This window comes from Molossus molossus, unplaced genomic scaffold (assembly GCF_014108415.1).
Source record: "Molossus molossus isolate mMolMol1 unplaced genomic scaffold, mMolMol1.p scaffold_m16_p_10, whole genome shotgun sequence".
Lineage (NCBI taxonomy): Eukaryota > Metazoa > Chordata > Mammalia > Chiroptera > Molossidae > Molossus > Molossus molossus.
Window position 1 is genome coordinate 23,816,082 of NW_023425345.1, and position 26,276 is coordinate 23,842,357.

General features: G+C 38.1%; 1 protein-coding gene across 1 annotated transcript; it reads right to left on the minus strand.

The window, feature by feature from the left end:
• Positions 1–1,333: 1,333 nt before the first annotated feature.
• LOC118624455 (killer cell lectin-like receptor 2) lies at positions 1,334–26,065 on the minus strand. The gene is made up of 9 exons (XM_036252756.1): positions 26,042–26,065; positions 25,475–25,575; positions 23,433–23,603; positions 22,059–22,148; positions 20,807–21,043; positions 18,432–18,574; positions 16,187–16,290; positions 1,552–1,701; positions 1,334–1,472 (listed from the first exon to the last, which is right to left on the minus strand). Exons 1-9 carry the CDS (start codon positions 26,053–26,055, stop codon positions 1,466–1,468), a joined length of 1,017 nt encoding a protein of 338 aa, XP_036108649.1. The 5' UTR covers positions 26,056–26,065; the 3' UTR covers positions 1,334–1,465.
• Positions 26,066–26,276: the final 211 nt, after the last annotated feature.

A 26,276-nucleotide genomic window follows, 5' to 3' on the forward strand; every position in this document is an offset into this window, starting at 1 on the left:
ACACACCCACTTTTGTGGCTAAAATTAAAAAGACTGACAATAACTAGCTTAGTCATTGACATGGAGGAAAAAAACTCATATGTTGCTACTGCATAAGTAAAATGATGCAATCACATTGGAAAACAATCTAGAAGTTTCTTATAAAATTAAACATGCACTTACCATAAGGCTCAGCAATCAAACTCCTAGGTATTTAATAGAATGAAAACACATGTCCACAGAGTTGCACATAAATGTTCATGGCAGGTAAACAACTAGAAACACACCCAATGTCCATGGTGAATGGACAAACAAATTGTGCATATCTGTACAATGGAATACTACTCAGTAACAAAAAGAATGAACTACTGATACAAGAAAAACACCAATGAATTTCAAAAACATACTGACAAAAAGAAGTTCAGCTACAAGAGTACATGAAGTATGAAATTCTAGAACAGGAAAAACTAATTTATAGTGACAGAAAACATAGCATTGGTTACCCGGGTCCAGGTGGGTGGGGAGGGGCAGAAAGGAACTTTTGGAGATGACAAAAATGTTCTATATCTTGATTTGATGGTGTTTAAGAGGTGTATACATTTGTAAAAAACCCATGACCTCACGATTTAAATGGATACATTTTCTTGCATGCAAAGTATAACTCAATAAGGTTAAAATTTTTTTTAATGTGAAGGTTCAAGAAAATCCATGAAAGCGTGAAGATCTGTTTCAGATTAAAGGAGACTACAGAGACATCAGGACTAAATGCATTGCATGATCCTGAATCTGGAGGAAAAACAACTATAAATAACATATTGAGACAGTTGACAAAATGTAAATGTGGATTGCAGAAGAAAGCATAGTACTATATGAATGCTAAATTTCCTGATTTTGATAATTGTGCTATGGTTATACAAGACTGAGTATTGTAAACTATTTAGAGAAAGAGACATAATATTCCCAATTTATTATCAAGAGGATGAGCAAGAGGCATGAGAGAGCGAGAGACAGAGAGAGAGAAAGAGAACACAATAAAGTGCAGATAATAAAATGTAAACAAATGGTAACTATGGGTAAAGGTTATATGAGAGTTTCTTATACTATTGTTTTAACTACTCAGTAAGTTTGAAATTATAGCAAAATATATTTTTAAAGATGAGAGGTAAGCTTCTACATGAGGGGAAAGATAACTTCTTTTTAGTTCTTAACTGGAGTCTCTCTCAAAGCCAGAGGCTATTGCAATGATTTATTCTAAAAACAAGGAAAGTACCTAGGTATTTATGAGTTTTTTCTAACTGGACTGTGGGTAGATCAGGGAAAGAGAAAGAAAGAATAATTTCCCAGACCCATTAAAGAGAAGGGCAAATGCTTTCCAAAGACAAATCTCTTCCTCTTCTCCAAGAACACTGATGACGCCTGATCTCTCAAATCATTGTCCAAAAGAGCATGTTCTTCTCTTCCAACTCATCTCTGTTTCTACAGTGGACTAAGTCCTGTAGTAAAAACATGGCTTTGTTAAGTAATCACATATTATTACAGGAAAAACATCACAAATGACAAAATCCATTTTACCTGTCCCTCTTGGTTATGCTAAAAGCCAAGGAAATGTCCACCTCACAGATACAATTGTAGGAGTTAGAGCAATTGATAGTTGTTATTCTTGTTGAGGTTAAAAATGCACATTCTCCACTCCCAGAGGTCATATTCATTATTGCAGATTCACTATAAAACAGAAAACATATAATCAACTGTTTATTTCTGGAGCTTACAATAACATAAATCATAATCTTTAAATCAGTTGACCAACAATCAGGAATGTGCAAATGTTAATCACAACTTCATTACCAATAGATTGCCTTTGGCTCTTAACCCATCAAATAATCTTACTCAGCCTTTGGATTACACCCAGTGTCTCCCCTTTTATTTCACACTGGACATTTTTGGTCAGAGGGCAAAATTACCTTGCAATGTAGCTATGGGTTCATGATATAGAAAACATGTTTCTTTATTCTAATTTTTCAATAAGAGTAGAGATTAAGAGAGAAACATTGGCCCTGGCCAGTTTGACTCAGTGGTTAGAGTGTTGGTCCTTGGGTTCAGTTCCATGTCAAAGGCACGTTCCCCGGCCCCAGCTCAGGTTGTGCAGGAGGCAACCAATCAATATGTCTCTCTCACATTGATGTTTCTCTTTCTCTCTCCTCCCCTCTCCTTTCCACTCTCTTTATAAAGCAATGGAAAAAGAGCCTTGAATGAGGAATAACAAAAAAAGAAAGAGAGAAACTGAATTTCTGTGATACAGTTGGCCAGTCCTTGTGTATATATACTCTACAGTGAAAAGGTAGACTTGAAATATAGTCAGAAATAGAGTTGTTCAATCAATCTTTTTATTTGTTTCATTTCCTTTTCTTCCCAACCCCATCCTAATCATTAGCTAAAACCTGACAATCCACTGAAACGTATCTAAAAGCAGGACTTCTATATCAGACAAGTGGTGGGTTAGGTGCCAGATATCTTTCTAGTAAAAAGAATTAAAAAATGCTGAATTTAAAAAAAATGTAAACCTTCTTTAATAAATTTATGAGCAGGCAGGCAAGATGCAAATTAACACAGTTTTCCCTTAACTGGTAGAGAATGCTGAATAAGGATTTCCACCCACTGACTTCTGGAAAATGGCAGCAGAGTGAATGGAGCTACACAGACCATCTCCCAGGACCAAACTGGGTTTACAACAAAAATAAATACAAATCATCAGGAAGGAGCAACCGAAAGGCAGCCTGGAGAACCACATAACCAGGGACACTGACTCAATCCTGGTAGGCTTGCGAGGACGTGAGAGGGGGCCGGGAGCCCAAGTCCGCAGCGGCCTGGGCTGGGACCAGCGAACTCGGCAGGGACCAGGGGACTCAGCTGGAAGCTGCTGCCACCTCAGCTGCATGCTAAGCCCTCGGCTGGTGCCACATGGACTCGACTGGGACCAGGGGACTCGGCGGGAAGCTGCTGCCGGCAGTGACTGCGGCTAAGTCCTGCGAACTCAGCTGAGTGCTATGCCCTCGGCTGGTGCTTCAGACTCGGCCACCCTTAGCTGAGAGCAGCGCCATAGGGTTAAAAGTCCCAGGCGGCTCCATGATGCAGAGTCTGGACAGAGGCTAAATTGGCAGCAGCCACTCACCTTGGGCTCTGGCAGAGGGAAGGCAGACTGGACTGGAACTGTGTAGGGACACTCGGGACTTGGAGGGTGATCAGAGCTTTTGCTGAGTGCAGCCACACAGGACGGTGGTCATCTTACTCCTTCCCAGGGCCCTGGGGAGAGGCGGTGGCCCCTCCCTCAGAGATTCAACCCCACCTGGCGGCCATTGAAATGCTAATTGAGGCCCATTAACAACCAGCATCTGCCCCACCCTCAGGAAATCCTCTTACACTGAGCACCTGAGGGAGTTTTTCAGGCACCTCAGAAACCAAGGTTCTTTAGGTGACCTCTAATAATAGCCTCCAGGCAAAAAAAAAAAAGCTAGAGGAAAGTTAAGACTTGACAGTGGTGGTTAAAGTGGGTCCTCCCTGCCTCATCCAAACCCAGGAGAGGGAACCACAAACAGCAGAACACTAACACCCACAGGGAAAATTTGGCAGACTCCAAAGCCTACTGTGATAGCCAAAATGGTGAAAAACAGAAACAAAAGCCAAATGAAAGAACAAGAGACCTCTACCAAAGATGAGATAAATGAGTTGCAGTTAAGCAAGTTAACAGAACTAGAATTCAGAGCCATGATCTTGAGGAAGCTCAACAGCATGTGTAAGGACATGAGCACCATGAGTAAAGACATAGAAATGTTGAAAATCAACCAGTTGGAAATTAAAAACAACATATCAGAAATGAAAAACACATTGGAAGGTCTAAAAATCAGAGTAGAGGAAGCTGAGGACCAGATCAGTGAAGCAGAAGACAGGGTAGAAAAAATGAACCAATCACAAAACCAAAAGGAAAAAACAATTAAAAAACAGGAAGACAGCTTAAGAGAACTGTGGGACAACTGGAAACATAATAATATTCGCATCATAGGAGTCCCCGAAAAAGAAGAAAATGAGCAAGGGTTAGAGAATATATTCAAAGAAATAGTGACAGAAAACTTTCCTAATTTGGTGAGGGAAGAAGGCATTCAAGTTTAAGAAGCACAGAGAGACCCAAGTAAGAACAACCCAAACAGGCCCACACCAAGACACATAGTAATCAAACTGTCAAAAATTAAAGACAAAGAGAGAATCCTAAACGCAATAAGAGATAAGCAACAGGTTACCTACAAAGGAAACCCCACAAGGCTCTCAGCTGACTTCTCACAAGAAACACTACAGGCCAGAAGGGAATGGCATGAAGTAATCAAGGTCATGAAAAACAAGATCTGAATCCAAGACTACTCTACCCAGCAAGGCTATCATTCAAAATGGAAGGTCAAATAAAGAGCTTCACAGACAAAAAAAAAAAAAGGCCAAGGGAACACATTAGCACCAAACCAGCACTGCAAGAAATGTTAAAAGGACTGCTATAACTAGCAGGAGAAATGGGAAGAAAAATAGAACCACACTAAACAAAAATGGCAATAAATAAGTACATATCAATCATCACCTTAAATGTAAATGGATTGAATGCTCCCATAAAAAGATATAGAGGAGCTGATTGGATAAGAAAGCATGACTCATCTATATGTTGTTTACAAGAGACTCACCTCACAACAAAAGACTCACATAGATTGAAAGTGAAGGGATGGAAAAAAATCTTCCAAGCAAACCAAAAGGAAAAAAAGCTGGGGTAGCAATACTTATATCTGATAAAATAGACTTCAAAATGAACGTCATAACTAGAGACAAAGAAGGCCACTACATAATATTGAAAGAATCTATCCAACAGGAAGATATAACCTTGATAAACATATATGCACCCAACATAGGATCACCAAAATATATTAAAAATCTTCTGGAGGACTTCAAAGGAGAAATCGATAGCAATACAATCATAGCAGGGGACTTCAACACCCTGCTGACATCACTGGATAGATCCTCTAGACAAAAATTAGCAAGGAAACAGAGATTTTAAATGAAGCACTAGACCAAATGGATTTAATAGATATCTACAGAGAATTACACCCCAAAAAACAGAATTCACATTCTTCTCAAGTGCACATGGGACATTCTCAAAGATAGACCACATGTTAGGGCACAAACTAAGTCTCTACAAGTCCAAGAAGACTGAAATGATATCAAGCATCTTCTCAGATCACAATGGCATGAAACTAGAAATCAATTGCAAGAACACACAAAGTCATTTGAACACATGAAAGCTAAATAGCATGTTATAAAACAATGAATGGGTTACCGAGGAGATCAAGGAAGAAATTAAAAACTTCCCAGAAACCAATGAAAATGAAGACATAACAACACAAAAGCTATGGGATTCAGCAAAAGCAGTTCTGAGAGGGAAGTTCATAGCACTACAGGCCTACCTCAAAAAACAAGAAAAATCTCTAATAGAATATCTAACCTCACAACTTAAAGAACTAGAGAGCAAACAAAAAGAAAACCCCAGAGTAAGTAGAAGGAAGGAAATAGTAAAAATCAGAGCAGAAACAAATGACATTGAGACCAAAAAAACAAATCAAAGGATCAATGAAACAAAGAGCTGGTTTTTCGAAAAGATAAACAAGATTGACAGACCCTTAGCTAGACTCACCAAGAAATAAAGAGAGAGAACCCAAATATACAAAATCAGAAATGAAAGAGAAGTAACAACTGACACCACAGAAATACAAAAGATGGTTAACAACTACTATGAACAATGATATGGCAACAAATTCGACAATCTAAGTGATATGGACAAATTTCTAGAAACACATAGTTTCCCAAAACTGGACCAGGAAGAGATAGAAAACTTGAACAGACCAATATCAACAGAATAAATTGAAGATGTAATCAAGACTCGCCCAGCAAAAAAGGCCCAGGTCCGGATGGCTTCATGGGGGAGTTTTACCGAACATTCAAAGAAGAACTAACACCCATTCTCCTCAAACTATTTCAAAAAATTCAAGGAGAAGGAAGACTTCCAAACTCGTTTTATGAAGCCAGCATAATTCTAATTCTAAAACCAGAAAAAGAAACTACAAAGAAAGAAAACTACAGGCCAATATCCCTGATGAACATAGACGCCAAAATCCTGAACAAAATACTAGCAAATCGGATCCAGCAATACATCAAAAAAATTATCCTCCATGACCAAGTGGGATTCATCCTAGGGGTGCAAGGCTGGTACAATTTTCGCAAATCAATAAACATGATACACCACATAAATAAAATGAAGAATAAATACCACATGATCATATCAATAGATGCCCAAAAAGCCTTTGACAAAATCCAGCATCCATTTCTGATAAAAACGCTCAGTAATGTGGGAATAGAGGGATCATATCTAGACATAATAAAGGCCATATATGAAACACCTACAGCCAACATCATACTCAATGGGCAAAAACTAAAAGCATTTCCCTTAAGTACAGGAACAAGGCAAGGATGCCCACTTTCACAAACACTCTTATATAACATAGTACTGGAAGTCTTAGCCACAGCAATCAGACAGGAAGAAAAAATAAAAGGGATCCAAATTGGAAAGGAGGAAGTGAAACTGTCATTATTTGCAGATGACATGATACTATACATAGAAAACCCCAAAGACTCCATCAAAGGTTTACTAGACTTAATAAATGAATTTGGCAAAGTAGCAGGATACAAAATTAACATCAAGAAATCGATGGCATTCTTTACACCAAGGATGAACTCACAGAAAGAGAAACTAAGAAAACAATCCCATTTACCATTGCGGCCAAAAAATTAAGATACCTAGGAATAAACTTAACCAAAGAAATAAAGGACCTATTCACAGAAAACTACAGGTCATTGAAAAAAGAAATAGAGGAAGATATAAAAAAGTGGAAGCACATGCCCTGTTCATGGATTGGAAGAATTAACATCATTAAAATGTCCATATTACTCAAAGCAATCTATAGATTCAATGCAATCCCCATCAAAATACCAACGGCATACTTCACAGAATTAGAACAAATACTTCAAAAGTTCATATGGAACCAAAAAAGACCTCGAATATCCACAGCAATCTTGAAAAGGAAGAACAAAGTTGGAGGGATCACATTACCAGATTTCAGGTTATACTACAAAGCCACCGTAATCAAAACAGCCTGGTACTGGCACAAGAACAGGCATATAGACCAGTGGAACAGGACAGAGAACCCAGAAATGGATCCAAGGCAATATGCTCAATTAATATTTGACAAAGGTGGCAAGAGCATACAGTGGAGTAAAGACAGCCTCTTTAATAAATGGTGCTGGGAAAATTGGACAGCTACATGCAGAAAAATGAAACTAGACCATCAACTTACACCCTACACAAGAATAAACTCAAAATGGATAAAAGACTTAAATGTAACTCATTAATCCATAAAAATCCCAGAAGTAACTGTAGGCAACAAAATTTCAGACATCATACGCAGCAGAATTTTTACTGACACATCACCTAAGGCAATAGAAACAAAGGAGAAAATGAACACATGGGACTACATCAAAATCAAAAGCTTCTGCACAGCGAAAGATACAATCATCAAAACGGAAGGCTACCCACTGTATGGGAGAGCATAATTGCCAATGATATATCAGATAAGAGTGCTCATACAACTCAACAAAAGGAAGACAAAGAACCCAATTAAAAAATGGACAGAGGAACTAAATAGACACCTCTCCAAACAGGACATACAAATGGCTAAGAGATATATGAAGAAATGCTCATCATCACTAATCATCAGAGAGATGCAAATTAAAACAACAATGAGGTATCACCTCACACCTGTCAGAATGGCCGCCATCAACAAATCATCAAACAACAAATGTTGGCGAGGGTGTGGAGAAAAGGGGACTCTAGTACACTGCTGGTGGGAATGCAGACTGGTGCAGCCACTATGTAAAACAATATGGTGTTACCACAAAAAATTAAAAATTGAACTTCCATTTGACCCAGTGATCCCGCTTCTAGGAATATACCCTAAGAAGCCTGAAACACCAATCAGAAAGAATATATGTACCCCCATGTTTGTAGCAGCACTATTTACAATAGCTAAGATCTGGAAACAGCCCAAGTGTCCATCAGTAGATGAATGGATAGAAAAGCTGTGGTACATATACACAGTGGAGTAGTACGCCGCTGTAAGAAAGAAAGATCTCTTGTCCTTTGAGACTACATGGAGAGTATCATCCTGAGTGAGGCAAGCCAAACAGAGAAAGACAAGTATCATATGATCTCACTTATTTGTGGAATATAATGAACATAACAGTCTGAGGGTTGGGGTAGTCCCAGAGACATGGAGGTGGGGTACAGACTGACAATCTCCAGAAGAGAGGATGGTGGGGGGAGGTAAACCACAGAACTTATATGTATGTATGCATGAACAGTGGACATGGACAACAAACGGGGGGCAGGGCAGGGAGGGAGGGAGAGGGGGGAATCAGTGGGGGAAAAAGGAGAAACATCTGTAACAAAAATTAATTAAGAAAAAAGGGGGAAAAAAAGGATTTCCACCCACCGTCCTAAACAGAAGACAAGCTACACAGAGTTGAGACGTCAGTATAAACACCCTCGAACTGCCTTGAACCTTAGATTTAAGCAGAAGAGCAAAAGAAGAAGCCCACCTAAGAATCCAAAATCATAAACCCTCTCTCATGTAATTTGCATTTGCTGTATTATGTGAGAACATTCGTGTCTGCTACAGGAAAAGGGGGAGAGAAACACGTAAGATAAATGAAACTAAACAGCTTGGGAGACGTAAGGAGAACACCTAAGACATGTTAAAGATGGATAAGTAAGTTAGTAACCGGGAGACATGTTAAGGTATAGATACAGTATGTAGAGCTCATGTGTACTGAACATAGAAAAGGAACAAAGAACCAACTAAACACTAAATATCATGCACAAAATATACATGGTGTACATGGATGCTCAATATCCGTGAGGTCTTAAATTCTCCACCAATTGGCAACACTTACTGTTGCCCTCTGCTCAAGAAACACAAATAAAATTCATGGCTGCTATTCAGGTTAATTGGAAAGTTGTAGGCTGTTGCCAGGCTTAACATGCTTCTGTATCTCTCCAGCACAGAAAAGGTATGTGCCAGCCACAAGAACTTGCTGCCTGTTACTCAAGCCTCAAGTGGGTGTCTAGAAACCACACCATCAGGAAAGGGTTTTACAGCAGGGTGAGTCAGGCCATATAAAGACTACATAACTCAGTGATCCTTTATAACTAAGTGGTCCTTTCATTTAGTTGCAACTTATTCTAAGTGTGACAACCTATCCCACCACACCCAAGTGTGACAAGCAATCTCATTTCTGTCCCCTTGCAGAGTGTGTTTTACATTGGTTTAATTAACCATGCAATTTGGGCATCTTACTATGGCCCATGAGCTTTGTGCCCTGTGACCCCTTAGACAGTTTGCCTGGAGTATACTCACAGGCCGTGATTATGTCAAAGTAATTTCTGCATGACATCGTGTGTAGGTTTGCAACCCAGATCTACATGACTTTCAGGGCCCAAATTTAGAATTAAAAGTGGCCCAGACTCATGACTCCCCAAGGCATCCAATAAAAGCAAATCTTTCTTGTGAAAGTCATCTTCTTATCAGAACTTTAATAATTTCCAGAGCACCTCAAGATGAAAAAAAATATCGCTAAATGCTGCACAGAAAATGGCATCATGAAGAAAACCCAGAAAATAGATTAGACTCACAAAACTTCAAATATTAGAATAAGTATGCTTATTATCACTAGAAAAATAAACGACAGCTTAAAAAAATGAGTAACTAGCAAAAAAATTTGACAAAAAACAGAATTATTAGAAATAAAAATATAATAGTTATGAATTTTTTAAAAAATCACTGAACAGTTTAACAGCAGATTATTTCTTAAGGTAAACCCAAGAGTTTATAAAATACTATACCTCTTAGGAGATCCAGAGGAAAATGGTGGCAGGACCAGAGCAAGTGTGAGTGTGTGAGAGAGTGAGTGAATGTGAGAGAGAGTGTGAGTGAATGCGAGTGTGGATGATCAACCTTGAGCAGAGGAGCACAGGCAGAAGTTTCCTGTGCTGTGGACAGAAAGCAGACAGCTACCATGGCAAGTGGTGTGTCAGCAAACTTCTCCCTGTACAGCCGGGAGGCCCTGCCATTTTGGAAGATCCCTGGTCTTTCCTGGGAGGAGGAAGCAGGGAGCAGCTAGGGTTAAGCAACCGGAGTCCACCGGAGCAACTTGCACCATCGGTCCAGTGGACCAGCGCACAGTAGCAATGCTATTGAGGTGCCTGCTGCAGTAGCCAAACTGGACAGGAGCCAAGCACCATCCCCCACAGCAGAAGCCTGATCGAAGCTCAGCACCTTCCCCTACAGCAGCAGTGACTGGGTGGGAGTGGAGCCCCACCTACCACAGCAGCAGAGGCTCCAGGTGGCTTGGGGAAGCTGGGGAGCTGAGACACACCCCCAGCAGCACTAGCACCAACTTGGGAGCCTGGCACCTTTCCCCACAGCAACAGTGACTAGGTGGGAGTTGATATCTACCCACAACAGGCAGTAGCAGCTCAGGTGGCAGCTGAGACCCATCAGCAGAGGCTGCCTGGGAGTGGTGCCCCAGCCCAAGCAGTAGGGCTTGGGCAGCTGAGACCTGTCCCTAACAACTGCAGCAGCGGATTTGGAGTGCAGCCCCTCCCTCCCAGGAGTGGAGCATCCTCAACCCCCAACAGCAGCAAAGGATTAGGACCTGAGAACATGCCCTAGCAACAGCAGCAGCAGTAGCAGTGTGAACCGGGAGCTGACACTCGCCCCCAGTAGCATCTTATTAGGAGCTGTACTCCACCAGGCAACAGAATACCAAAGCAGGACTCCAGCGGGACCCAGGAACCCAAGCAGGGCACCAGTAGAACCCACACACTCCAGCAGTATACAAGCAGAAACTCACACACACCAGCAGCACACCAGTGGGACCCACAACCCAAACAGGTGCCAGTGAAACCCACACACCCAAGCAGAATAACAATGGGACCCACGCACCCCAGCAGTGCACCAGCTGGACCCATGCACCACAGGCAGCAGCAGCACAGGTCGGCAGCTAAGACCCATCCCCAGCGGCGTCAGCAGAGGCTGATCAAGAGTGGTGCCCCAGGCCAAGCAGCAGCAAGACTGGGGGAGCCGAGACCTGTATGACAGACCAATACCAGCTGCCAGGTGTCAGTCCTCCAGGACCCACAGCAGGCAAGAGGTGCCATACACCAAAACAGTCTGGGAGGCACAGCAGCCTTAGTTGATACACACCAACCTGCCTACACACAACATCCCTCACAGGGCCTAGAACTACCAGATTGCTAAAATGGTGAGACAAAGGAACAACACCCAATAAAAGAAAAAAAGGAATCACCAGAAAAGGAACTACAGGAAATGAAAGAAAGCAAATTGTCAGATAAAGAATTCAAAGCAATAATTTTAAGGGTACTCAAACAATTTGGTGAGAACTACAAGCAACTTAATAAGAATTATGAAGAGCTCACTGGGAACTACTTCAGCTTAAAAAAAAGAGGTAAAAACTATGCATAAAAATCAAGAGGGAAAAAAGAATAACATAGCTGTTATGAAAAATACATTAGAAGGGTTCAATAGAAGATTAGAAGTTGAAGACCGAAGACAACTTAGAAGACAAGATAAAAAAAACCAAACAAATAATCAAAAAACACCCAAATAGAGCAGCAAATGAAAAAATAATTAAAAACCAGGAGGAGAGTTTAAGGGAGCTGTGGGACAATAAAAAATGTAACAACATTCACATTATAGGGGTACTGGAAAGAGAAGAATCAGAGAAAGAAATAGAGAACCTATTTGAAGAAATAATGACAGAAAACTTCCCTAAACTGGTGAAGGAAAAAGTCACACAAGTCCAAGAAACACAGAGAGTACCAAGATGAACCCCAGAAGACCCACAGCTAGACACCTCAAGAAACAAGAAAAATCCCTAATTGACTTTATAAGGGTACAACTTAAAGAACTAGAAAGTAAACAAAAAGAAAAACCCAGAGCAAGTAGAAGGAATGAAATAGTAAAGGTCAGAGCAGAAATAAACAACATAGAGACTAAAAAAAAAAGATAAACAAGATCGATGGATCTTCAGCCACACTCACCAAGAAACAAAAAACGAGGACCTAAATAAACAAAATCAGAAAAGAAAAAGGAGAAGTAACAACTGACACCACAGAAATACAAAGGATCATTGAAACATACTGTTAACAATTACACGCAAAGAAATTGGACAATCTAGATGAAATGGTCAAATGTCTAGAAACACAGTCTCCCAAAATTGAACAGGGAAAAGATAGAAAACTTGAACAGAATAATAACAACAAAGGAAATTGAAGATGTAATTAAAAAACTCCCAGCAAACAAAAGCCCAGGCCCAGATGGCTTCATGGGAGTTTTACCGAACAATCGAAGAAGAACTAATACCCATTCTCCTCAAACTATTCCAAAACCAAGAAGACGGAAGACTTCCAAACTCATTTTGAGGCCAGCATAATCCTACTTCCAAAAGCGGATAAAGACTCTACAAAGAATGAAAACTGCAGGCCAATACCCTTGATGAACACAGATGCCAAAACCTTTAACAAAATACTAGTAAATTGGATCCAGCAAAACATCAAAAAAATTATTCATTATGACCAAGTGAGATTCATCTCAGGGATGCAAGGATGGTACAATATTTGCAAATCAATAAATGTGATCCACCACATAAATAAAATGAAAGATAAAAACCATATGTTCTAATTAATAGATGCTGAAAAAGCATTTGACAAAATCCAGCACCCATTTCTGATAAAAATGCTCAGTAATATGGGAATAGAGGGGTCATATCTCAACATAATATAGGCCATATATGAAAAACCTACAGCCAACATCATATTTAATGGGCTAAAACAAAAGGCATTTTCCTTAAAAACAGGAACAAGATAGGATGCTCACTTTTGCCACTCTTATTTAACATAGTACTGGAAGTCTTAGCCACAGCAATAAGACATGAAGAAAAAATTAAAGGGATTCAAATTGGAAAAGAGGAATTGAAACTGTCATTTTTGCAGATGACATGATATTGTACATAGAAAACCCTAAAAACTCCATAAAAAATCTACTAAACTTAATAAATGCATTTGGCAAAGTAGCAAAATACAAAATTAATATCAAGAAATCGATGGCATTCTTATACACCAATGATGAACTCATAGAAAGAGAAACTAAAAAAACAATTCAATTTACCATCATGGCAAAAAAATTAAGATACCTAGGAATAAACTTAACCAAAGAAGTAAAGGACCTATTTGCAGAAAACTGCAGGTCATTGAAAAAAGAAATAAAGAAAAATATTAAAAAGTGGAAGCATATAGCATGTTCATGGATTGGAAGAATTAACATTATTAAAATGTCCATACTACCCAAAGCAATTTATAGATTCAATGCAATCCCCATAAAAATACCAATGACATACTTCACAGAACTAGAACAAATACTTCAAAAGTTTATATGGAACCAAAAAAGACCCTGAATACCCACAGCAATCTTGAAAAAGAAGGACAAAGTAGGCGGGATCACAATACCAAATATCAAGTTATACTACAAAGCCACTATAATCAAAACAGCCTGGTATTGGCACAAGAACAGGCATATAGATCAATGGAACAGAACAGACAACCCAGACATTGACCCAAGACATTATGCTCAATTAATATTTGACAAAGGTGGCAAGAGCATACAGTGGAGTCAAGACAGCCTCTTCAATAAATGGTGTTAGGAAAATTGGACAGCTACATGCAAAAAAAATGAAACTAAACCACCAACTTACACCATACACAAGAATAAACTCAAAATAAATAAAAGACTTAAATGTGACTCATGAATCCACAAAAATCCTAGAAGAAATTGTAGGCAACAAAATTTCAGACACCGTATGCAGCAGAATTTTCACTGATGCAACGCCTAAGAAATGAGAAACAAAGGAAAAAATGAACACATGGGACTGCATCAAACTAAAAAGCCTCTGCTCAGCAAAAGCAACAACCATCAAAATGGAAAGGAAACCCACTATATGGGAGAGCATAATTGCCAATGATACATGAGATAAGGGGTTAATTTCCAAAATATATAGAGTACTCATATAACTCAACAAAAGGAAGACAAAGAACCCAATTAAAAAATGGGCAGAGTATCTAAATAGGCACCTCTCCAAACAGGACATACAAATGGCCAAGGGACATATGAAACAATGCTCAGCATCACGAATCATCAGAGATGAGAGCTGCAAATTAAAACAGCAATGAGTATCACACCCGTCAGAATGGCCGCCATCAACAAATCATCAAGCAACCAGTACTGGCAAGGGTGTGGAGAAAAGGTGACTCTGTACACTGCTGGTAGGAATGCAGACTGGTGCAGCCACTGTGGAAAAAACTATGGTGTTACCTCAAAAAATTAAAAATTGAATTGCCATTTGACCCAGTGATCTCACTTCTAGGAACATACCCTAAGAAGCCTGAAACACCAATCAGAAAGAATATATGCATCCCTATGCTCAGAGCAATAGTATTTACAATAGCTAAGACCTGGAAACAGTCCATCAGTAGATGAGTGGATAATAAAGTGGTGGTATATATACACAATGGAGTACTATGCAGCTGTAAGAAAGAAAGATCTCTTATCCTTTGAGACGAAATGGAGGGACCTGAAGAGTATTATCCTAAGTGAAACAAGCCAAGCAGAGAAAGATAAATATCATATGATCTCACTTATTTGTGGAATTTAATAAACATAACAGTCTGACGGGGAGGGTAGACCCAGAGACGTGGAAGTAGGGTACAGACTGACAAACCTCAGAAGAGGGAGTTGGGGGAGAGGGAAGAGATAAACCACAGAATTTATATGCATGTATGGATAACCAATGGACATAGACTACAAAGCTGGCGATGAGGCGGGGGTGGAGGGATGATGAGGAGGGTGTCAAAGGGGGTAAAAGGAGAAATATCTGTAACAAAAATAAATTAATAAAATAAAATGAGCCCTGGCCGATTTGGCTCAGCGGTTAGAGCGTTGGCCTGTGGTCCAGAGAGACCTGGGTTCGGTTCCTGCTAAGAGCATGTACCTCGGTTGCAGTTTGTTCCCAGCCCTGGTTGATTGTGCAGGTGGCAGCCGCTCAATGTGTCCCTTTCACGTTGATGTTTCTCTCTATCTCTCTCTCTCTCTCTTCCTCTCTCTCCCTCCCACTCTATCTGAACAAAAAATGGAAAAATGTCCTCGGGTGAGGATATAAATAAATAAATAAATAAATAAATAAATGAATGAATAAAATGAAATACTATACTTCTTAATAGTATTATAGTCTGTCTGGTGTGAGTCAGTGGTTGAGCATTGACCCATGCACCAGGAGGTCACAGGTTCGATTCCCGGGCGGGACACATGCCCTGGTTGTGGGCCAAATCCCCAGTAGGGGGTATGCAGGAGGCAATCTCTCTCACCAATGTTTCTATCTCTCTCTCCCTCTCACTTCCTCTCTCTCTAAAATCAGTGTAGGAAAAAGACTTTTTGAAAACAAACAAAAAAACTCTTAATAATACTATAGTGAAGGTGTGTGTGTGTGTGTGTGTGTGTGTGTGTGTGTGTGTGTGAATACTGAAATCAATTTCTATTTATAAATAATATATGAACATATAAATGTAAACTAATAAAAGAAAGGAGTTTCAGATGAATTTTGGGGATACTCAAAAGAGTCATCTGTGGTTATGGGAGGATCATTATGGCTAAATCAGGATGATCCAATCATTTATATCACTGTATGATTTTTTAAATTTCTGTGTACCTCATAACACACATTCTTCTGAGCATGTGTTGGCATCATAATTTCATTAATAACTCTGTATGACACTTCCTTTTTAACTATACTTCTTAAAACACTTTCTTAATCATTCTACTTATTTTTACTGACGATTTCTACTTGAAAATTAGTTAAACTGTGTGAAATGAGAGAAGACCCTCTTTAGACATAATACTTCCAACCAATGTTAGACTTGGAATATATTCCAGAAACTTACAGTCTAGGTGTGCCCTTGTCAATCCATTCCCATTTGCTCTCCTTGTCATTATATGATAATCCAATCCAGTAGTTATTTTGATAAACCTGGGATTGAAGGAAGACCTATAAAGGAATCAAAACATAGCATGTGACTAAATTTCCATCTGTTAGAAGACTGGAGAGGATAGGAAGAGCGGCCAGCTGATTGGGTGGCCCGGACTCTGCTGCCCCCGACGTCATCTTGCTTACCCCCTTCCTAAAGAGCCTTTTCTTCCCTCAATCTCTGTATTTTCATTTTCCAACATAATTTTCTCCTAGAGTAGTATTTATGTTAAAAATGCCTGCCAGTGTCATAGATTATTTAAAACATGAAAAAAAATTAAAATCTAAATATCTAAAATTGATTTGTTAAATAATGTATGACACTTCATAAAATGATTCAAAAGCATGCTCCAAAAAAAAAAATCCTTAAGAATATAGAAAAATAATTATGACATATTGTTAAGTGAAAGAAGGAATCTCCAAACAAATGCATTCAAATAACAAGCGGAGGTGGGAGGTGTGCATTAGAGCCTTCCGCGTCCTAAGAGGAAGCCTTGCTCTAGTTTAGTAGTTGGAAGGGGCAGAATTTAGAAATCTTTACTAGTCTAAAAATGCACTGCATAGTGGGGAGGAGGGTGGCAATGGGGGGAAATGAGGTGATATACGTAATACTCTAAAAAATAGAACAATAAAAATTAAATTAAAAATGTAATGTATCAAAGTGACATATATGTCTGATTAGATGACATGTGTTTTTAAATACAGTTTAAAGCCCTGGCCGGTTTGGTTCAGCGGTTAGAGCGTTGGCCTGCGGTCCAGAGAGGCCCAGGTTTGGTTCCCGCTAAGGGCACGTACTTCTATTGCAGTTTGTCCCCGGTCCTGGTTGGTTGTGCGGGTGGCAATCACGTCGATGTTTCTCTCTCTCTCTCTCTCTTCCTCTCTCTCCCTCCCACTCTACCTGAACAAAATATGGAAAAATGTCCTTGGGGGAGGATTAAAAAAATAATAATAATAAAATAAAATACAGTTTAAATTTAACTGTGTTGTAATGCATCGAACAGAAAATATTTTATGACTTGCAATATAACTTTTTCTGTATGATTTAAAACATCTATTAGATTTGTACATAAATTTTGTGTTGTTTTTCTAAATGATAAATAGATGTTTCAAGGCTGACCTTTGCAAAAATTTCTCTGTAAACACACATTGTGTGTATGTGTATAGTTTTTATTAGTAACAAATTAAAAATATAATTTTGATATTGTTAATGTATTTTATCCTTTTACAATTTTTTTTTTATCCTTACCCGAGGACATTTTTGCATTCATTTTCAGATAGAGCAGGAGGGAGAGAAGGAGGAAGAAAGAGAGAGAAACTTCGATGTAAGAGAGACACATCAACTGGTCACCACCCACACAACCCCAACCGGGGCCAGGGAAAAACTGAAACTGAGGTACATGCCCTTAGTGGGAACCAAACCCTGGTCTCCCTGGTCCACGGGTCGAAGCTCTAACCGCTGAGCCAAACCGGCCAGTGATAAAATTCTTTTTGAAAGATAAACATCCTGATATAATATATAAGAATATTGATCAAGTAAATATTACCTGCGGATGCAGTGAAAATCACTATGAGGCTAAATTGTTAAATTTCTGTTTCTCATCATTATCTCCATTTTGCAGGTGGGAAAATTGAAGCCAAGAGAAATTAAGTAATTCACTAGAGATTACTGAACTAGTAGGTGCCAGAGCTGAAACCAACTACAGGCAGTCTGGCTCCTGGATTCCTTGTAGTAAATACTAGACCATGTTACACCAGGATTTTAGTTGCCACATTACTAGGAAAAATAACTGCTGGTTCCAGCCTGTGTTTACCAATCAAGTACTTCATCAAAGGTGAGGCATATTCCTCTGTGAGGGGTTGTTTTTATTGTTTTTGAAAGAAAGATGGTTGCAAAGATCCAAACTGCATCCTCAAAAGGATTTTCATTTTGGACATAATAATGGTCATTATGGATAATATGTATCAAATGCTTAATAAATAGCAAGATCCTGTTCCTATTAGCAGGCAGAGTCTCCTGGGAGACTCAACTGATTTTTGCTCACTCAACACAAAAGATACTGAGGGTCCCTTTTGCTGAACCCCTCCCCCGGTCCTCAATATCTTGGGTCTGAGGGTGTGAGATAGAGTCCAGAGATGAAAGAAAATATAGTTGTCCATGATACCAGTTCATCTTGATCATCTATCTTCAAAAGAAATAATCCATGTCTTTGGCAAATCTCTTTACATCCCTTCCAGTTTTTATTTTCAAAGGTAAAATAATAACAGCTTGCTCCACAACAGGACCAGATTTCTACATCAGACATGCCTACAACATATAAAGTAAAACATTAAACTTCTTATTATCTGGCATTCTCTTAAGCAGAGCAATATATTTATCAGCCTTCCACAACGAAATAAAATCCTAATAGCTATTGATAATGATAGTATGAGGTTCATCAAAATTCTGGAATACCAAGAGATATCTGCACTGTCATGTTCAATGTAGCATTATTCACAATAGCCAAGATATGGAAACAACCCAAATGTCCATCAACAGATAAACACATTTAAAAAAAAAAAAAAATGGCTTGGCCAGTGTGGCTCAGTGGTTGAGCGTTTACCCATGCACCTGAATGTCGCCAGTTTGATTCCCAGTCAGGACATGTGCCCAGGTTATGGACCAAATCCCCAGTGGGGGGGAGATGCAGGAGGTTGCCAAATGATTTCTCTCTCATCGATGTTTCTATCCCTCTCCCTCTCTCTTCCTTTCTCTCTCAAATCAATAAAGAAAAGCCCTGGCCAGTTTGGCTCAGCGGTTAGAGCGTCGGCCTGCGGTCTGGAGAGACCCAGGTTCGGTTCCCGCTAAGGGCACGTACTTCGGTTGCAGTTTGTCCCCGGCCCTGGTTGGTTGTGCGGGTGGCAGCCACTCGATGTGTCCCTTCACGTCGATGTTTCTCTCTCTCTCTCCCTTCCTCTCTCTCCCTCCCACTCTATCTGTACAAAAAAAAAAAAAGGAAAAATATCCTCGGGTGAGGGTTAAAAAAATAAATAAATAAATAAAATAAAATAAAATAAAAACAAAAATCAAATCAATAAAGAAAAAAAAAATTTTAATGCTGTCTACATATACTTGCATGATTCAGCCTTAAAAAGAAGGAAATCCTGCCATATGCAACAACATGGATGAAACTGGAGGTTATTATGCTAAATGAAATAAGCCAGATACAGAAAAAATACTGCATGATTCCAGTTACATGAGGTGTTTTAAATAGTCAAACTCAGAGAAACAAAAAGTATTATGGTGATTACCAGGGGAAGTAGGAAGGAGGGAGAAATGGGCAGCGGCTCAATCGGTGTAAAGTTTTACTTATGCAAGATGAGTAAGCTCTAGACCTCTGCTGTACAACACAGTGCCTAGAGTTAATATTATTGCAGTGTGCACTTAAAAACTTGGTAAGAGAATAGATTGCATGTTAAGAGTTCTTACCACAAAAAGAAAGAAGGGTCATGAGGAAACTTTGGAGATATTACCCTTATTGCGGTTGGTTTAATGAGTGTATGTATATTTCCAAACTCATTAAATAGTATACATTAAATGTCCACAGTATTTTACATTATTAACACCTCAGTAAGCTGCTTAAATAATAATAACATTCAAATAAATTTCTGGAATGCCTTCTAAATTAAAGAAACATTATTTGGAATTATTTCTTTTTCTCATATGTTTTACAATATACCAAAATTTTAAAATAGTATTCATGCTTTAATAACAGAGACAATAATTTCTACTGATTCCCATGCATTAATGAGATTAAATATGCAAAAGCTCTTTATAAAGTCTAAATCCTAAATACATATGTATTAATTGTTGATAACCAGGTCAATGCACTCCATTGGTATGCTTAATAACAAAATTTATTGTATGAAATCAATATTTTTATCTCTTGCAACGTTTTTACAAGTATCACCACACAGAGTTACACAAACATCAACACTATGATAAATCTTACAGATGTATTGGAGGGATCACAAAAAGTCCAAAAATCTGAAGTCAAGTTAGAAAGTAAAGACAGAAAGGAACACACACACACACACACACACACACACACACACACACACACATAATTATCTCTACAACAGCATCCAAATAAAAGGCTGTGCGCTCATTGCATCCTATCTATTTTTATTGATAAAATCTATATTTAAGGTCAGCAACAAAGTAGAAATGACTATTCTGCCCACAGGTCCAATATGATCTGAATTTTCAGGAGAGCTAATACACTATTCCACCCTCTGGGAGCAGTAGGAATGCAAGAACTGCCAGGGAATTTTTGAAAACACAAGGGTCTACTAATCCAAACATGACTCCTGAGGTCTCAATACCATAATTAAAATAAGCAATCCCAAATACACATATTATTTCTATGAGGCACAAATTAAAATTTTCCAGTAGAGGTAGATAACTAGCATATATGAGAAGCCTGTTACTATCTTTGAAACTTCTGCAGAAGAAATCATGAAAAATCATGCAATCTCTCACGGAAGATTTCCTTCATACCTGTATTTTGCAAAGATTTTGCAAAGATTCCCTTTTTTCTACATTTCTTTTCTATTAAGAGTGAGGCTGGTTTATTTTCCTGCTGAAGGGTTTTATTTTTTAAATCATCAGATGCTAAAGTCTTATTTGTCAAAGTGTTCTTTGTTAAGCAGTTTTCATTTTGCACAGTGTAATCCTTTTGCGTGCGGTTTTGTAGAATTTCATCTTGTTGATGTTTTTCTTGACTACACTGAAAAACTAAAATTAATAGAACAGATTTAATACAAAACTGTACTCATAATACTTAAATGTTGAAATTAAAGAAAAGAGAAAAAAGTCTTACTTTGACAACCAGCCCATTTCATTACTTTAATTAGCAATTTTACATTTAGAAAGTAACATTTCAGTAAATTGACCATAGAAATGGAAACAGCAAACTTCTTACTATTAGCAACTTAAGCATAGAATAAATAAAATAGAGATGTGACTAAACTTATGATGGCAACACCTTGCCATTTGGCTTAGTTTCATTTTAATAGCTAGCACATTATTGTACAACTGAAACCTGTATCATTTGTTAACCAGTGTCACCCCCATAAATTTTAAAAATAGTTAGCACATTATTTAAAAATAGGTGCCAAAGAAAGTCAGTCAACATTTAGCAACATATCATCTGAGTAAGAAAATCTACACTAAGAAATATGAAGAAATAGCGCCGTTATTATTAGAGGAGATAGAATATCCACAGGAGAAAGGAGGAAGATTCAAAGATGTCATTTTATCTGCGTGTACTATATTAGTGATTTTCTCTAACAATATCAAGAAATTCAAATAAAAATAAAAGTTGATGAATTCAAGATTCTAACACCCATGTATAGAATCACTCTTCTTAGTAAATCATTTCTTCATTGTATTCTTAGAAAAATAAGAGAAAGCCATAACTTCTTTTGAACAGTTGTTCCTCAAAGAATGTTTATCGAAGATTCACAATGATCTAAACTCAGAAAGCAGAATATTACCAAGTCTTGTATTAAAAGAAATACTACTATGTATGATAAAGAATGAGACAGCTCATTATAGCTGCAGATCACTGGAATAGGTAAGTAAAATAAAAATAACACTGTGATGTGTCTGGGGGGAAATCACTGAGAAAGAGCCCTCTGAAACATTCCCTTAGTGTAGTCTGGGGACAATTGATGGAACATTGTTAATATCTGGGAATTAGTGATCACTGCTATTACTCAGACTTGTAGGATGTATTTCAACTACTTACAATTTATTCCCAGCACTATGATCGTCACCATTAGAAGTAAACAGAGGATCCTGATAGCCATTGCAATGAGATGCCAGGATACTGAAAACTCTTGAAATAAAGAAGAAAAAACAACCATCAAGGGTGGAGCTTGGCCCACTACTAACCTTCACGGTGACACCATTTGAAACAAAGGGACAAATGTTCTATGAAAATTTTACAAACTTATATCATACAAATTGACCTAAATTTGGAATCTAATAGTTACATGTTTAAAGTTTCAGATTTCTGACTGACGCACACCCACTGTAGAAATCCTATACACAAGAACATTTCTCTAGGATTTCAAAAGCGCATCCCTTACAAAGGTACAGATGACAATAGACACCACACACATTTATGAGAGTCCACACTAGCATGTGTTCTCCTTGTGGTGATCACAACTAATCATGAAGAGAAAAAGGCAGCCAACACTCTTGAAAAAGTGGTAGCCAACAGTGGACATTCTGAAGCTGCAAATGTGACTGGGGTCCATCCTTAAAGATGTTTCTAGAAATCAACTTTCCTTTTTTTCTGTTCTATTTTTCACTAGACAATATTATATTTTTCCTTGTGTTTGTGTCCTTAGTATCTGAAAGCTGTTATCTCTTATCATCACTCTATTAAAATAGTAAAAGGTATTCTCAATTTAGAATTTAATTGTAATAATATTTGAAAGTAGAACAAGAGAACAGAAAAATTAAAATGCTTCTTTTGATTTGAACATATTTGCAGCTTCATTGCCATCAAGGTTTGGTAAATATTAAAGACAACTAAAATACCTTTTCTGCTGAATAAAACAATATTTTTCATCCCAAATATTTTCTTAGACTTTTATTTGTCTAGGAAATGCAATGTTTTCTTGAGATTCTGGTCTGTTCTTTACTTTTTTTTTAATCCTCACCTTAGCATATATATTTTTAAATTAAGTTAAGAGAGAGAGGAAGGAAGAGAGAGAGACAGCAAGAGAGAAACATAGATGTAGGAGAGAAACATCGATCAGTTGCATCCTGTATGCACCCCAACTGGCAATCAAGCCCCTAATCTTTTGGTGTTTGGGGACCATGCTCCACCCAACTGAGCCACCCAGCCAGGGCTGCTCTTTACTTTTAAAGGCCTCAATAATTCCTCTGGTCAAATTAAAATGGAAACATTCATTCATTTTTCCACTCTCACAAATACCAAAAAAGAGAGAGAGAGAGAGAGAGAGAGAGAGAGAGACTTGTTCTATTACTATATCCATTATGGTTTTGTATTACCACCTGAGAACCTGAAGTACAGATAAAAACTTATTTTCAAACATGAAAAATTTGACAATCCACAAAAGACAGGTGAATCCAGATGCTTAAAACATACCTTTGTCATCACTTTCCCTAGGCCTTTGAGGTCCACCAGCCCTTAATCTATTTTGTGACTCTGAAGAAGACTGAAGAAATGCCAGGGTTGAATAAGTTACTTCCTGATGGCTCATCTCAAGAATATGAAGAGAAAAATCTTTTGCATTAAAACCTTGTATCAGGATGATTCCTGTTAAAGAAAAGTTTAAATGTCAGTCTATAGGAATAAACCGAAATGACAGGTATGTGTGTATGTCTGCCTGTGATATGAATGTGTGTTCATTAACTCCTTGAAATACCTAAAACACATAGACTGAGACTGATTTATGTAAGAAATGTATTTATGATTACACCTATGATTATTAGAAAATACAAAAGGAATTTTTAAAATATTTACCGATAGATTGAATAGGTTGGGTCTCATTCACCTAGCCAAATTAGCTCACAAGTTCAACATGCAGATACAAATATTAGGCAAAGTTGGTACCATCTCTATGACACCTTTATTCTTTTTTTTTTTTTTTTAAATCCTCACCCGAGGACGTTTTTACATTTATCTTCAGATAGAGCGGGAGGGAGAGAAGGGGGAAGAGAGAGAGAGAGAAACATTGATGTGAGAAAGACAGATCGAGAAGTTGCCACCTACATGACCCCAACCAGGGCCGGGGACAAACTGCAACCAATGTACGTGCCCTTACTGGAAACCGAACCTGGAACTCTCTGGCCTGTAGGCTGATGCTCTAACTGCTGAGCCAAACAGGCCAGGTCTCTATGACAAAATGATCAATTCCAAAAACAAAAATTCTACATTTTTGAAATTCTGAATAATATATAAATATCTTCACTTCAAAAAACAATATTCATGTTCAACTCTAAATATAAATATTAAAAAGTAAACACATTCTTTTCGATTATAACATGACTGACTCAACCAGAGCATTTCCCAAAGTGTATCCAATATACCACCTGCAAAAAAATTATTTGACAGTTACCATTGTAGATTGGTGAGCATTCCAGATTCCAGTGCCCCATGCTAGATGCACTAAATAAAATATCAGGGGGAAACCAAACACCTGCATATTTAATCTCAAATGATTGCATGTACATTAAATTTTAGAAATGATTTCCCTGTGTGTGATGTTGCCAGAGAGGTCTATGTTAAAATAAAAATTTTAAAAGGCAGTCATTGGGTAATATCTATAAAGAATTAAATTACAAATAAATATCAATATAAAACAAAATTAGTAAATAATAGATATTTAAAATGTATCTTGCATCTTACATTAATCAATATGAACAGATGATACACAAGAAACAGAGTATGGACAACAAATCACATATGTAACTCCATCCTTTTAAATTTTTATTTTACTTTATAAATTTTCTAAACTTCACCACATTTCCTCCAATTTCCTAAGGAAAAGGAATCTTTTCTATTACAGAATCCTTCAAGGTTGATAACATGTAAATCATTAAGTTCAAATTACAAGTAATTAAATCTCCAAACCCTTATTTTTTATTTTGATAACACTAAGCACACATCATAGCACATTAAAAAGAGAAAAAAAGCTCTGGCCAGTTTGGCTCAGCAGTTAGAGTGTCAGCCCTGTGGACCAAAGAGTCACGGGTTCGATTCCGGTCAAGGGCACATACCTCATTTACGGGTTCATCCCTGGCCCAGGTCAGGGTCCTGTGGTAAGCAGTCAATCTATGTGTCTCCCTCAAGATGCAGCTCTCTCTCTCTCTCGCTCTCTCACTCCCTCCCTCCCTCCCACTCTATCTGAAAATAAATGGAAAAATATCCTCGGGTGAGGACTGAAAGAAAAAAGAAAAGGAGAAAAAAAGTTTCAGTAAATGCTGAACTAGTTTTCACATTCCCTTCAGAGACGGTGTAGTTCTAATGCAATCAATCGAGCATGCCTTGCTATCAATCCCAACTTTATGCCTAGTCATTTGTAATTAATAAAACACCATATCCCTAACATCCTTTCTTCCTAGAATGTTTTCTTTATAAGGAACGCTAAAGGTACCAAGAGCTGAGGGAATAATAGCAAATGTTACCTGCAGCTGTGGATGCAGTGATGCCGGTGGGAAAGCTAACCCAAAAATGAGGTGGGAGAAGTGAGCCTTTCCAATCCTGGATCCCTGGGGTGCATGGGGGGCTGTAAGACGAGAGGCAGGAATGAATTGTCTCTGAACAGTACTCCAACTCAAATTTTTCTGCCCCTCCTCTTGACCAAAGTGATGAAAGGAAATTGTGTGATGAAAGCTGATGTTGATGTGGAAGGAAAGATGGTGGTGAGCTATATGTTCCTTCATCTCAACTAACCAATTACTTGGTACTCTGCAAAATTGCATTTAAAATCAACATTCAAGGACCAAAAGATGAAGGAACACAGCTTTCAATAAAACAAGAACAAATATCTTTCACAAAAACTAGCCTACTTAAAATATATTACTAGTAAAAACAAATGATTAAAATGTAAATGTATAAATATGTTTATACACATATATGTAAGAAGTATCATGACTAAGTTCTTGAACTCTTAAACAGCCCATCTGGCCCGGCTGGTGTGGCTCAGTGGTTGAGCATCAACCCATGCACCAAGAGGTCTCTGGTTCAATTACCGGTCAGGGCACATGCCCAGGTTGTGGGTCTGATCCCCAGTGCAGGTATGCAGGAGGCAGCCAATCGATGTTCTCTCTCAGTGATGTTTCTATCTTTCTCCTTCTCCTTTTCTCTCTCTCTGAAATATATACAAAAAAAAATTTAAATAGCACATCTGTCAGGAATTTTGTATGTTACTATTTGGAAAATGTAAGATTATTTTTTCCATTACGTGTATTGTAGATAAATACATTC

Bases quoted from the DNA above. Each gene is read 5' to 3' on its own strand.
- LOC118624455 (XM_036252756.1), bottom strand. The intron at 18,575-20,806 runs GTATGAAGGAAA...TATATGTTGTAG, and splicing joins AAAATCTTTGCAAAATACAG to GCATGTCTGATGTAGAAATC. The intron at 1,702-16,186 runs GTAAGTTTCTGG...TCTGTTTTATAG, and splicing joins GACAAGGGCACACCTAGACT to TGAATCTGCAATAATGAATA.